Here is a 12,865-nt window from a genome sequence, read left to right as displayed (position 1 = left end):
CCTGCCTACATTCAGAATAGGCAGAGAACCATTATACTAATACACTCTACCATCATATCTCTAGCAAACACATGTAAGTGATTGCTTTGAATATTTATTTTGATGCAAGGAGTATTAAGTTTTTTATTTGTCAACATAAACAAATAGGAGATTTTAACTTTCTCAACTTTGTAACCTAAACTGTGTAAGTTCTGTTTTTTCAGCTACAGTGTGTTTTGACAAATGTACAAGAGTCACATGTAGCTTTCAGAATAACCCTGCCACCTCACAACAACCTTAGGGTAGTTGAGCTCTGCAGTTAGGGTAGGTTTAAAATGTAGAAGCTGAAATGATCAATCTTTTGCTTTGTTTTTTAACAGGTACGATTATATGCAAGGCCTGATGCAATCCGAAGAGGATCAGGGGACTATGCTCTAAATATTACAAGGAGACTCATTGAATTTTATGAAGATTATTTTAAAGTGCCCTATTCCCTGCCAAAATTAGGTAAGGTTTCCCCTAGAACATGAAGCTTGCCCAGAAAATGGGAAATGAAGTTACCTTTTTAAAGAAAACTTAAGACTGGGAAGTTTTCAAAGGAAGGAATGTTTTGGTTATTTTAGAAGGATCAGCAAGCAAGGATTTTTTTCAGCTCTCCTGCAGAGGAAGGGAAGCCAAATTGTTCCTTCTTTAACCTTTCACTGAAAGGAGCAGCAAGCAGACAGTACTTAAATTTATTAGGCAGTGGGACACTAGGAAAAGAACTTTGATTGATTAGTTTCTTTTTTTTGATGCTGTTTATGCTGGGCCTCGCTTTCATTAGCTAGCTGTTGGAGTATGTTTGTTTTGCAATATTTATATCTTGATGGCTCAGCTTTAGATGGAGAACAGAATTGAAAATATCTGTGGAAACTGGGAACCTGTAATGTTGTAAGGCAATATTTGTTATGCTGATTTGTGTAGTTTATTAATTATGATTAATTTGTGCTTAATTATGTTGCTTATGGAGGAGAACGGCCACGAACTCGTCTTGCTGCTCAAGTGACCTAAACATAAGAGCTTTCAATTTCTGTTATTTTTTTAAATAGTTTCCTCTACTCTTCCCTTTCACCACAGTCATTTGCTCTCCTACACACTGGATTATTTCATACCATATTATGATACCCTCCCTCCTTAGGAGCATGTTTGATCAAGATCCATAAAAGTCTGTTGCTCAGCAGCAGGAAGAAAGTTTGTATTTGGTCAGAAGTGTTAGAGTTGGAACCACAGGTTCCACAGGAACTCAGGGTCTATTTCATTAAACACCTTGCCTGCTGAGTAGCTTTATTAGTCTTACAACTAGCGGGGTAGGAGATAGATAAAGTAATTGATGTTGCTAGATGAGGATGTTGCATGAATTTTTTATAAGAATGTTGTGGCATTTGTTTCTTGTCCTCTGCAAAAGATGAGTTACAGGCAGTGTTCTCCTGGAGACCTAGCAGAAGGATTTAAACGGGGCATGCACATCAGACTTTGTGTATCCTTTCATACCTGGCTTCAGGTATGTAGCGATGATTTCATACTGTAAGGTATAGACTCACCAATGCCAAAAATTTAAAAAGGAAAAAAATAATCAAAATCTTTCCTCTGAAAAAGGATGAGCAATGGGACTCCGTTCATTACTTGAGGTAGTATACTGTGGATGCCAGGTAACAGCAGGCAGTAGTGAGTGCGTCTGTCTCAGAATACCTTTCACAATGGCAACATATGGCCTTTCAACTCCACATGCTTTATGGGTTATCATTACACTGTGGCATATCTTTTAAAAGTATCTCTTAAGAGAAGAATATGTTCTAATTTTGTTCTATCAGGAATAGAACAGAAGGAATAGCCACAAGTCAAACTGTACTTTTTCATAAACTATTTGTAGTAAAACTGTTATGTTAATATGAAATACTATTTCATTTATAAAATTTGAAAACTATTAATTATCCTGTAGTGTTACTATATGAAATATTGCAAAGTTTCTTATCCTATAATAAAGTTAACTTTACATGACTGAACAGAGATTTCAAATTACTGTGTACATTAGGTAGGACTTGCAAAAACATATTTAATGTAAATATAGTAAGAGCAATTTAAAAACTGTTTCAGTGACATAAATATTTTTGAAAATTTCACTTGCATAGAATATTGGGATCTTTGGCTGCCATTCAACAGAACACTAACAACACCAAGTTTAAGCATAAAGTAGTGTCTATAACCTGAAGGAATGTTGAAAAAAAATTCTTTGGCAGGGGGGAATGGAAGTTTAGGGACAATGCTCTCATAGGTGAATAGAAGTACTGAAAACGAATGCACTGTAGTCTTTCTGCTATAGTGGTTTTGCAGTAATGTTAAAGAATTTTCCAGATATCCATCTGAGGGGCAGAAAAAGAGGCAAAACAGCATTAGCTACAGCTGTGGAAGAAATGTGCATCAGGAGAATGTGTTGGTATAGAAAGCATACTTGTGCTTTCCAAAGTGAAGAACAAGTTTATCTTTGGACTGTCATATTGTTGTTGTCATCACTGCAGAGGATTGCATACTTCATTAAGGTTTTAAGAAAAATCAGATGATTTTTGTGGGAGATTTTAGAAAATTTTCTTTTTATTTATAAAGGAAATGGGAAGTATCTTCTAGTGGGAGTGAAAATTAAAGAATATCCTGTAAAAAGCTTTTTAATGACAAAAGCCAGTTTTATAGGAAATGCTCTATTTTAAGCACAGATGTTTTAAAATCAAAATATGAAAAATCTTATATATGTATCATCCAGTTCAGACAAGAGTGAACCTTCACAAATGTAATTATTTTGGTTGAAAACCACACTTATTTTTTCAAAAGAATCTTGTTGCAGAAATACTGACCAGCTTACTATGCAGGTGCTGTATAAATTAATGACTGATATGTTGTTCGTGTCAATGCTGTATGCTGCTGCTGATTCTTTTGTTCCATCGCTGACTGTGTGTGTGTATGGCCGAGTATTTTGTGCTATCTTCACATTCCTGAGGTAGTTAAATTTCCTAGGCTCTTAGGCTCTTCACTTTAGTGGGGATATGGTAGTCAACTGAGCCGTTTCTATTTGGTGGCCTTCTGCGAGCATTGCTGCTGTGCTGTGAGGATTATACTGTTTGATAAGGGACCTATAGCTCTTGGTGAAGTGCTGCCATTGTCTGCATGGTCATCCATTTTAACTCTCTATATTGTGCACATCTAAGGACGTTTAGGCTACCAATGTGTTGCTATACGAGAGGGACTTGCATTCATTTGTTCACTTGTTGTGTCATTGAGGTCCATTTCAATGGATAGGCAACTGAAACTAGTGCTGGTCATCTGAGATTGTCATAAATTGGCTAGGGTTCTTTATAGGAGCCACTTCATCCTGACACCTTTGACTATTAGACTGGTTTTGACCAGGCTTTTTTCCTTTACATGTACACATTCAGATATGTGCAGTTGCTGTTGTTTGTTGTGGGCTCCTCTGGCTTCTTGGCAGCCTTTGTTACTATTGGGAAGAGTGGAGAATCTGAGGGAACTGTTTGGCCGTACAATGACTACCTTTTTTTGGGACTTACATGGCCCGTGCTAGCTTCTGAATATACTGGAGCAGTAGATTTGTCTGCCAATTGATGTGAATTCCAGCTGTGAATGTGAATTGGGAATTTTCTCATGTGAATAACCAATTTCCACACTTGAAAGTTCTGTTTAGCTTGTAGACATGTACATTTTTCCACATTGTACTCTGAACTGGAAGGTGCTTGTATGGGGTTTTAAACTAACAGTTCTTGTATGAATTTCATTTCTAAAAAATAAGTCAGGTCTTTAAAAAAGCAGATTATTTCTCCAAGTCTATAATATCATTATAAACACTAGTTAAAAATCAGGGGAGGGTAAGGCATTGGGCTTTATTTAATTCTGAAAAGATATGGAGCAAGGTTTTTAATTGTGCATCTGTGGCTGGTGAATACAAAATACGTTTCTGTATTTGTAGCATATATTTAATTTTAATCCAGTTTGCAATGCACAAAACAATTTCTTCGTGTGTATAGAGCTTTTTCTTATGAGGATCATCAAGACCATGGAACAGTTTCCCTCTGGGGAATGATTAAGTACGCTAGAACTCTTCATGCTCGAAGTTGTGACTAAGCTGTGAATAGTATGGAGTGGAAGGGTTGGCTGTTTACTGGCTCTTGCAGCCAAGAATAAAGGGCCATGCAATGAGGTTAGCGGGAGACAGGTTCAGTGAAAACAAAATATATCAGTCTTCCTACAACAGGTAGTAAATCTGTGAAACTCCTTATCAAAAGATATTCTAGGTGTGAAAGGTTTCCATGGGTTTGAGTGAAGACCTGGACAAGTACTTGGAAAAGAGCTTCACTGGAGGAAATTCCCTGGTCTAAAAATAGAGGTTGGAAAATACTTGAGAGAATACTATATGTACTTCCCAGTTCTTACTCTTTCCTGAACATCTGCTTATGGCCACTGCTGGAGAGCAGGATACTGAGCTAGAGGTCCTTTTGTCTGAATTGATAGGGCTATTCTTACGTTCATGGTTTTCCAATTTCTACAATGTTTCTATTAAAGGGCCATGGAATATCTTTACAAGAAAACTCTATGTACTGAAACTGGGAAACTTTGTAAGGTTCCAGTTATGACAGTCTGTCAAATTCTTGTCTGTGGTGCATAAATGAGTTATTTGTGTGAAGATTTTTTAGTTTCTGGGTCTTGGTTTTCCTGAACAAAGGAACTTAAGTGTCCCAAGGTTTAGACACACAGTGCCTAGCTCAAAAGCAGTTTGCTCAGATTGATCCAATCCTTATGCTCTCAACTGGGATGTCTAAATTAACAAGCTAGTTACCATAGATTCCTTATATCATTAATGGAGAGAAGCTTTTCTTGAGAATGGTTTGAGTCTTATGTGGGCAGAGTCTCCCTCTGGAGCTGCCTAGGTAAAAGAAAGAATGTTTTATTAACCTGTGAGCTTAATTAAAGTGTCAGTTACAAGATTAAGCTTCTATAACGTGGTTAACCCTAGGAAGGGTTCTCAGCCCTGCCTCCTGCTGTGATGGAGAGCTGGGAATAGGGTTGGGGAGAACCTAGGCTTAGGTTTGGCTCTTCTAGTTTAGGCTTAGATTAGGGTCTTTTTATTTTCTTTGACAGTGTCCTGAAAGGTGGTAATATGAACAGTTGGTGAATCCACTTTGGGACATAGCTGTATATGTTACAGAAGGGTGAAAATAAATCCCCTTGCTGTTTTATTTTGAGGCCATTGGAGATGAATCAATATTTCATTTATAAATACTACAATGTGTGTGAGCACTATGGTGTTAAAAAAAAAATCGAAAAAAATATTTTTTTCCAGACTTTGAGAAGTCCCTTTTATGTAGAATTGTTGTACAGCAAACTTTGGAGTTACGTCTGCTACATTTTTGTATCTTTTTCTTACAGGCATGTTCAAGGTACTAATTACCGCACATACTTGTTAGTGCCAAAATGATACATTCTTGTCTTCATTATGCAGCACAAAACACTATTTAAAGTTGTGAATGCAAGCTCAGAAAGTGATTTTCCAAAGGATTCAATGATACATGCACAATGGAAGACAAGATTGGACCATTAACATTTGCTCTTTGAGTATTTCTGGAGAGCAAGATTCAGTTTTTAGTGTGTATCATTGAAGAATTGAAGGTGTTTGTTTCCTGTGATGTACAAAATTGCTCAACCATATAAAGAATTAAAATTCAAAGGGGAACTCTTTTGACTTTTGAAGGAAACTCTTGGACATCTGCTGTTCCCTGCTTGTTGACAGTGAATATTTTGATGAAAGATAGTGCTGTTACTTGTTACTGTGGGAGGTGTTGGAGGCATGGAATAAAGTTGTTGGGATGCTTCTATAGGATGACCAAAAGATTTACTGTGAGCATTAGTGATTCATTTAGATTTAATTGCTTTACTGTTAGCTTGACTCTTCGATGTATTCCTGCCCTGTTCACTGCAATATTGTCTTCTGCCCTGCTTGGTCTTCCATCATCTTTATCCGTACTCTCTCTTCTCTTACTCCTTTCTTACTTTCCCTTCATTTGTCCTTCCTCCTGTCTCTGTCACTGTTTTTAGTATGGACCTAATTCCAGATTCATGCCTGCTTTCTCTGCTTTAGTTCCGCTAAAAGTTTCACAACTCCTGCCCTTGTACTTTGTCTTTCTACCCAACAAGGTGGCCTCTTCCTGTCACCTGCCCAAACTCTGACCTGGAATTGCTGTATTACATCAAGATAGATATTTCATTTTTCTTTCTCCGTGTATAAAATGAAAACAATAATACTTTTTTAGTCTTGTTTTAACAGTAGTTGAAAATGATTGTCAGTTGTTTGTTTTGTTTTGCCCTGATCAAGAGGTTGCCAACCTGAAGATTTGAAAAATACTGATCTGGTCAGATCTCCAGCATGCCAAGGCATTTAGAGTTTCATTATGTTCTTGTGGCATCAAAGCTGTAACTTCTATTTGAGCTATACACAGTCTTCTAGAAAGATATCCAGACTCTCTACTGAGAGAGAATCCATCACAATGCTGTAGGAGAGAGGAAAAGAAAGTAAAAGTTTAAGTCTGAATGAGTTAGTAGTTGTACAGTGTTCTGAATAGAGAAGAAAGAAGCATAGGAAGGCAAATGCCCTGGGAGTGGGACACATGACTTCTGGAATGAGGAAGGGTGGGAGGGGAGGCATTAAGGTCTTGATTCATGTGCCTAAACTGGTACTGTTTAAAATGTCTTGGGGTATCCTGAAGACGCCTAGCTGCTTGTTCTGATGGCTTTCAGGTGAGGTCCTGTTAGTCTATGTTATCCCTACCAGCTCCACATGGGTACTTGGAATAACATTGAGCATCTCAAATAAGGCAATTACCTGTGTTTAGGCAGCAGAATTGAAATCTTCTATTTTCTGTGACCAGTTGCTCAAAAGAAGTCTAGTGGCTTTGCACATGTGACTGTTTTGGTGGATACAGAGCATTCGCACACAGAATGAACTATTTCACTTGCACTACGACCTTTGAAATTTTGTTTTGAGGGTTTTTTTTGGTTTGTTTGTTTTGTTTTTTTAACATTTCTAAACTGTGAGCACTTCAAAACAGCAACTCGTCAGGGCTCCAGAGGGAAAAATTCCATCTCCAGCCATAGGAGAAAACAGTGTTTTTTCTCTGAACAGGGCTTTGAAATATGTAAAGGAACAGTGAGTTACTAAACTGAAACAAACAATGAATAGGAAATTCAGTCCATAGTATGATATTAAGAAAGAAAGGAAAAATAATCTTCACTTAAGACTTTTTCTTAATGTATTGTTCTAAACTATGTTAAATGGTAAGCCAATTCATTCCAGTAATTCCTATAATACTGTTCATAATGGGCATTGTAACGGGTTTTGGAAGTTAAGTGGAAGCTGATCTCTGGTGAGTTGGTGCTGTGCAAGCTTGAGTCTGATACTGTTTGCAGGAGGCAAGAAAAGTTACGTATAGGAATAAAGGAGCTTTATACGGAATAAGATAAATCAGCCCCGATGGAAATAATCCTCTTTTGAGTGAAATGTTTTCGTTATGCAGCTATTGTCCTCCCATCTTAATTATGACATGAATACTGTCCAAACCTCTTGAACAAGAAAAATGTCAGTTAGTAGCATTATTGCCAATAGTATCTCAGTCAGTCCACAGTGAAAGGAAGGTGACCAAATCTGACCGTGTTCACATTGGCTACTCGGCTAAATCAGCTTATGAGATCAGTAGGCCTTTAAATGCTTAATTAAAGAAAAATTAGGAGGAGATGTTGTTCCTTTGGGAGTGTAACAGGATGTGGGGGACTGTAGGAGACTTCGTGGAAATACCAGTGCTTTTTGAGCCATGAGAATGCTTCATGCACAATCCTTCATATGAATATAATGGCTTTTTTTCTAAGCTGCTTTAAATAAAGTCATGAAAGCAGTTAGCACCAATATAGAAGTGGGATTCACTGAATTTTAGCCATCTGAAAGCTGTGTCTAGTCCAAGTTAGTTCCTTGAGTTTCTTACCTAGTCTGAAACATAGGTGCCTCATAAGTTAGGAAGTACCAGTGGAGGTGCCTCTGCTGACTGCAGATACAGGAAACTGAACTGACTTAGGTTAGATTTAATGCCTGATTTTTAAATGGCTAAAAGGTGAGGTGAATCCCTCTGCAGGAGTTATAAAATGGGGCAAGTCTTTGACAGGCACAAAGACTCTACAGAAATTTTAGGACTCACCAGGAAAACATGTGAATTTTACCTGGTAAGAGAGGGTTAAATGCCTAAAAGCACATGAATCCGTGGCTAAAGTAGTTGTCATTATAGCTCTTTTCACTCTGCTGCAGCAGAACTCTCATCCCTGATTGTTATCTTCTTTGAGGCTGCTAGTGATTGTCTTTTGTTACCTTAATCATACTGTTCTTGACCAGAAACGTTCACTTACGAATGTCAAATTTTGAAGGGTAGTAGTGATTTCTGTCATAAAATAGTATTGCTGGAATAGCAACCCTCTTGACCAGGTCTTACTTCTGAACTCAGGGATGTTTTTAAAAGAGGCACCTAAAGATTGTTGATAACCCGTTAGAACTGAGAGTTGGGAGAGTTCGTCAGAGACTTTCACCAGCAGCTAAAACCTTTTTCACCATTAGCTTTAACTTCGTCTTAAGCATCTGTAGGAAAAAAAGCTTTGGCCTTGTCCCCACAATGAGCTCCATGTGTGTATAGGCACTGGGAACCGTGACTTTGTTATGGTTTTGAGCTATATGTCATAGTATATGTGGGTGAACTACTTTTTGTATGTAGCACAGAACTGTGAAAGTCAGAGACTAGAAAGTTAGAGAACATGGAGACAGAGCTGCATGGAAAAAAACAAGTTTAGAAATGTTTGGAAAAGATGACCAAATTGCATTACTGAGGATGCTGTGATAGATTTAGGTGGTATCCATGAAGAGGTGTGTGTGAATCCTTGCTCAACACGTAGGAAGACTGGATTGCAGAGAAAGTGCTAAACTAGGAAATTTTTTCCTTAAAATTTTTTCCCTTTAAAAATCATATCTATATTATTTATAGTTTGAATGAAAATAGGTAACATGGTTGGTCTAAATCAATTAACTAGTGCACTGAGAAGAATGTAGTGGTCTTTTTTCCCAGAATTAGATGGGTGAGAGGTAGAGGCATGATACCCTTCATGTGGAACACAGTGTAGAAGTAAGATAAAATCTATTCAAGTATATCTTCTCAGAATGAAAAAAGGAAAAGACTACTGTTGACCTAACAAAAGATATGGTCTACTTATGTGATCTTCTACAGTGAACAGTTTTCAAACAACATCATCAAGATAGCTGTGGATCCTTAGACACAACGAAATAACAGTAATATGTTCATAATGACACTATTTGAGTGAACATGGAAGCTTGCTGAGGACTTCACTTTCTCTAATTTTGAGTGTAGCTGGTTCATATTCATAAACATATGATAAATCTTAAATAAGGACAATTTCAAGTTCAAATCAGGAAAATTTCAGTTTGCATCTAACCCAGCAGTTTCAGGTAGGGAAGAAAGCAAAGGTACTGTGCTGAATTCTGGCAGACTGCTGCCTTGACAAGGTTTGCTGCCCTGTCCCTGCCTTATGACAAGGCATTTTGCCTACTGACTCATTTAAATTGACTTGAATTTGCTTTTGTTTATTTCTTATGTTTAACTTGAAATTTGGTCCATATTTAAAAATTTTGACCTCATTCATGCTTACTGTAACTCCAAGGTCACTCCTTAATAGTCCCACCAAAAAAATCACTTTTCCTTCAATTAGGATCTTCTGTGTCAGATGGAAAATAGATAAGGGAAGTATGGATTTCCTCCCCCCCCCCATACAATTAATATTTTTATTTTATTTTCTAATTTATCTAAATTAGTGATGTTTTGAGAGCTACAAAAAAGTAACCACATACTGATAATGTCCTGAATATTAGAAAGTTAGATAAGTCTGTGTGTATATGTATAAAATGAGCTTTAACATCTTTCTTCTGTACTGTAAAAAATACAGATACAGACATAAAGCAGATACATTTTCATATATCATCAAAGAGCTGAGGAGTTCCTTTCAAGAGATTATGACAGAGTCTTGAAAAAGATTATAGCACATTAAAGTGGGACTTAAATAGGCCAGAGATTTCTGTCCATACAAAAGATGTGAAGAAATGTGTAACTACAGTACCGAAGAAACCTTTTGCTACCGCATAGATTCTGTTGGCTTACTTATAAACCTTCCACCTGTACCAGTTAGTTTCTGTAAGCTACTGAAATTCAAAGGGATGTATGTACTCACCTTTTATTGCTTTTGCTAAGGATATTGTAACTGAAGAGATATCCTAACACATTGAATTATGCTACGTTTGCAGCACCTTGCCTGAAGCCACTTCATTTTTACATTAAAGAAACCATTGATTTCCAGTGTAAAAATGAAAATATTAAGAAAGGTGAACAGCTTTCATTTAAAAAAATGAATTGTCACTCTAAGTATGTTTTTTTTCTGCATGTTGGTAAGCTTCTTAAAGTGTTATGTGGACATTAAAACAATCACTTTATAAAAACGCTATGAAGATCCTGGGCAGATACTGCTAAACTTGCTTTCCCTGTTCTTCTTTTCTGTGTATAAATTTTCCTTTTCTTTGCATCTAATTTATTTAGATGCCATCTGCTTGTGTATTTAAAACAAAATATTTCCAGATTCAGGATCAGTTCTATAAATACCTCATTTTCCTTCACTCTCTCCGATTTCTTATCAGTAATGCTTTTTAACAAAGTTGTCCTCAAGAAGGTATATATTTATCATAGTGATAGTGTACTTCAGAAAGTGTATCAAGCTAAACCAACTCCCACTGTTCAACTCAAAAATATGTTCCTTGTCATATGCTACTCCTCACTGAAATTAAACTCAGAAAATATTTTAGATTAGAGAAATCAAGTCACTTTTTCTCATCCCATGTTCAGCTTTGGAATGGCTCTCCTGTTTTACATGACTGGGTAGAGAATCCCCAAGCAGGTGGGAGGAAGACCAAAACAAGGTCAAGGCAAGGGGAAAAATGTAGAAATACATATGAAAGAAAATAACTTTAAATGTATTCTGGAGATCCTGGTCATAGATTTCTGCAACTATTACTGTCTCTCTGGACAGCTTAGATGAACCTTTTGAAACCTTCTCAGAATAGCCCCTCAGTCTGTGGCTTTGTTCCTGATCCCTCAGCTCTGTAATGATAGGGGACTTGTTAGCTGGAACTGATCATAGGAAGAGAACTCCTATAGGTACCTTATGCAGCAGGTGGTTTGGTCTGTCACTAACATTGTGACATTAACTACAGACAGATTTCCTTTGAGAATCATGATATTAAAGCACAGGTGTTTTGACAGAACATCATTAATTATACATGGCTACATTTATGATGTGACACCTAAACCAATAACGAAAGTCATCAGTTGAATTTTTCATATGAAATGGCGTGAGATATTTCTGTAGTCATCATAGTACCTAAGCATTTCGTGATCACTGACAGCAGTTTCAACATAATGCATCTTGCAAATGGAGAAATACCATTGTTCTGCTGTAATATTTAGAGGCATAGCTGGAAGAGCGCTTAGAGGCAAAGGCACTCAGATGTTTAGCTCATCACACCTATACAAAATTCAGTTGTCAGATGAGATTTGAGCATCTATTGAAGCAAAACAAACAGAACACAGTTGGAACTTGCACCCTTTCATAATTAAATATTGATTATTCAGTTTCATGTGAGGGACATTCACATGACTCCAGTATTTCCTACTTTAAAATTAGTCTGAGAGTTTCTGTTCCTTGGTGCTAATTCTCAGGAGTGGAAATACGTAAAACACCACCAGATTATTGGAACCCTAACTTAGATACATAGAAAAACTGCATGTTATTTATTTTCACTGTTAATGTAAAGTGATTTCCTAGGCATCTCTTCTCCATACTCTTGAAATGTTTTTAGTTAGTTTTTTCTGTCGTATGGGAATCATGGACAATTGAATTTTATGAAGCAACATGGCTGTTAATCAGTAACAAACAGATGCAGTAGAAATCATGTTTTGTGCTGCATGTCATCTCTCCAGATATTTTTGTAGAAAATATACAAGTTTCCAAGTGATTAAAAGCATCTGAATTGTATAAGCTATGATTGATAACAATGATTTAATGTGGCTCTTAATAAAACCTTCCAGAGATAAGAATGTTGTCAGATGACACCAAAGGATATTCAGAAATTGTTGTAAGTCATTCAGAGTAACAATGAACAGACAGCTTTCTCTAATGCTTGTATTGCATTTGGGGACAGCTTGATGAAAGTACAACCCCAATAGAATTCACTGTTTTATCTTTACCAGTCTAATTCTTTAAAAAAAAAAAAAAAAAAAAAAATCTGTATTGTTGCAATCAAAACTCCATACCTGTGTGGCAACCCTGATATTTCTGGGTATGGGAATATAAAATGGACACATCCAAGTACTTAGCTGAAGGCTAATTTAATGTTGTGGTAATAAAGTGGAGAAATAAAACAATGCAAGTGAACTTAAAACAGTTTTAAACAATAAAAGCAAATCTTCCTAGTGGTTCTAACTTCTTAAAACAGTACATGTATTTGCCTGCACATGCTCCTTTAACATTAATCTTTCCAGCCAGCCATACATACATACACATAGGTAGACACGTGCAAATATATGTATTCATTATGCTGGCTGTATTTATGTGTACATATCACTGCAATTCTATTAAGAGTATACAAACATATATTTATAAAGATAAAACTCCAAGCAGCAGGTGACGTAGACTTTTATTG

At 36.7% G+C, this 12,865-nt stretch overlaps 1 protein-coding gene across 1 annotated transcript in view; it reads left to right on the top strand.

Annotated features, from left to right (window-relative positions):
* Positions 1-12,865, top strand: part of TRHDE (thyrotropin releasing hormone degrading enzyme) — a 215,416-nt gene that overhangs the window by 36,969 nt on the left and 165,582 nt on the right. Inside the window, exon 3 of the mRNA XM_026061763.1 lies at positions 360-486. Within this exon, the coding sequence (XP_025917548.1) occupies positions 360-486 (127 nt within the window). The remainder of the gene's footprint in view (positions 1-359; positions 487-12,865) is intronic.

This window comes from Apteryx rowi, unplaced genomic scaffold (genome assembly GCF_003343035.1).
Source record: "Apteryx rowi isolate R43461 unplaced genomic scaffold, aptRow1 scaffold_185, whole genome shotgun sequence".
NCBI lineage: Eukaryota > Metazoa > Chordata > Aves > Apterygiformes > Apterygidae > Apteryx > Apteryx rowi.
Note: the sequence above shows the minus strand (reverse complement) of the source record. Positions and strands in the feature narration are given on the sequence as shown.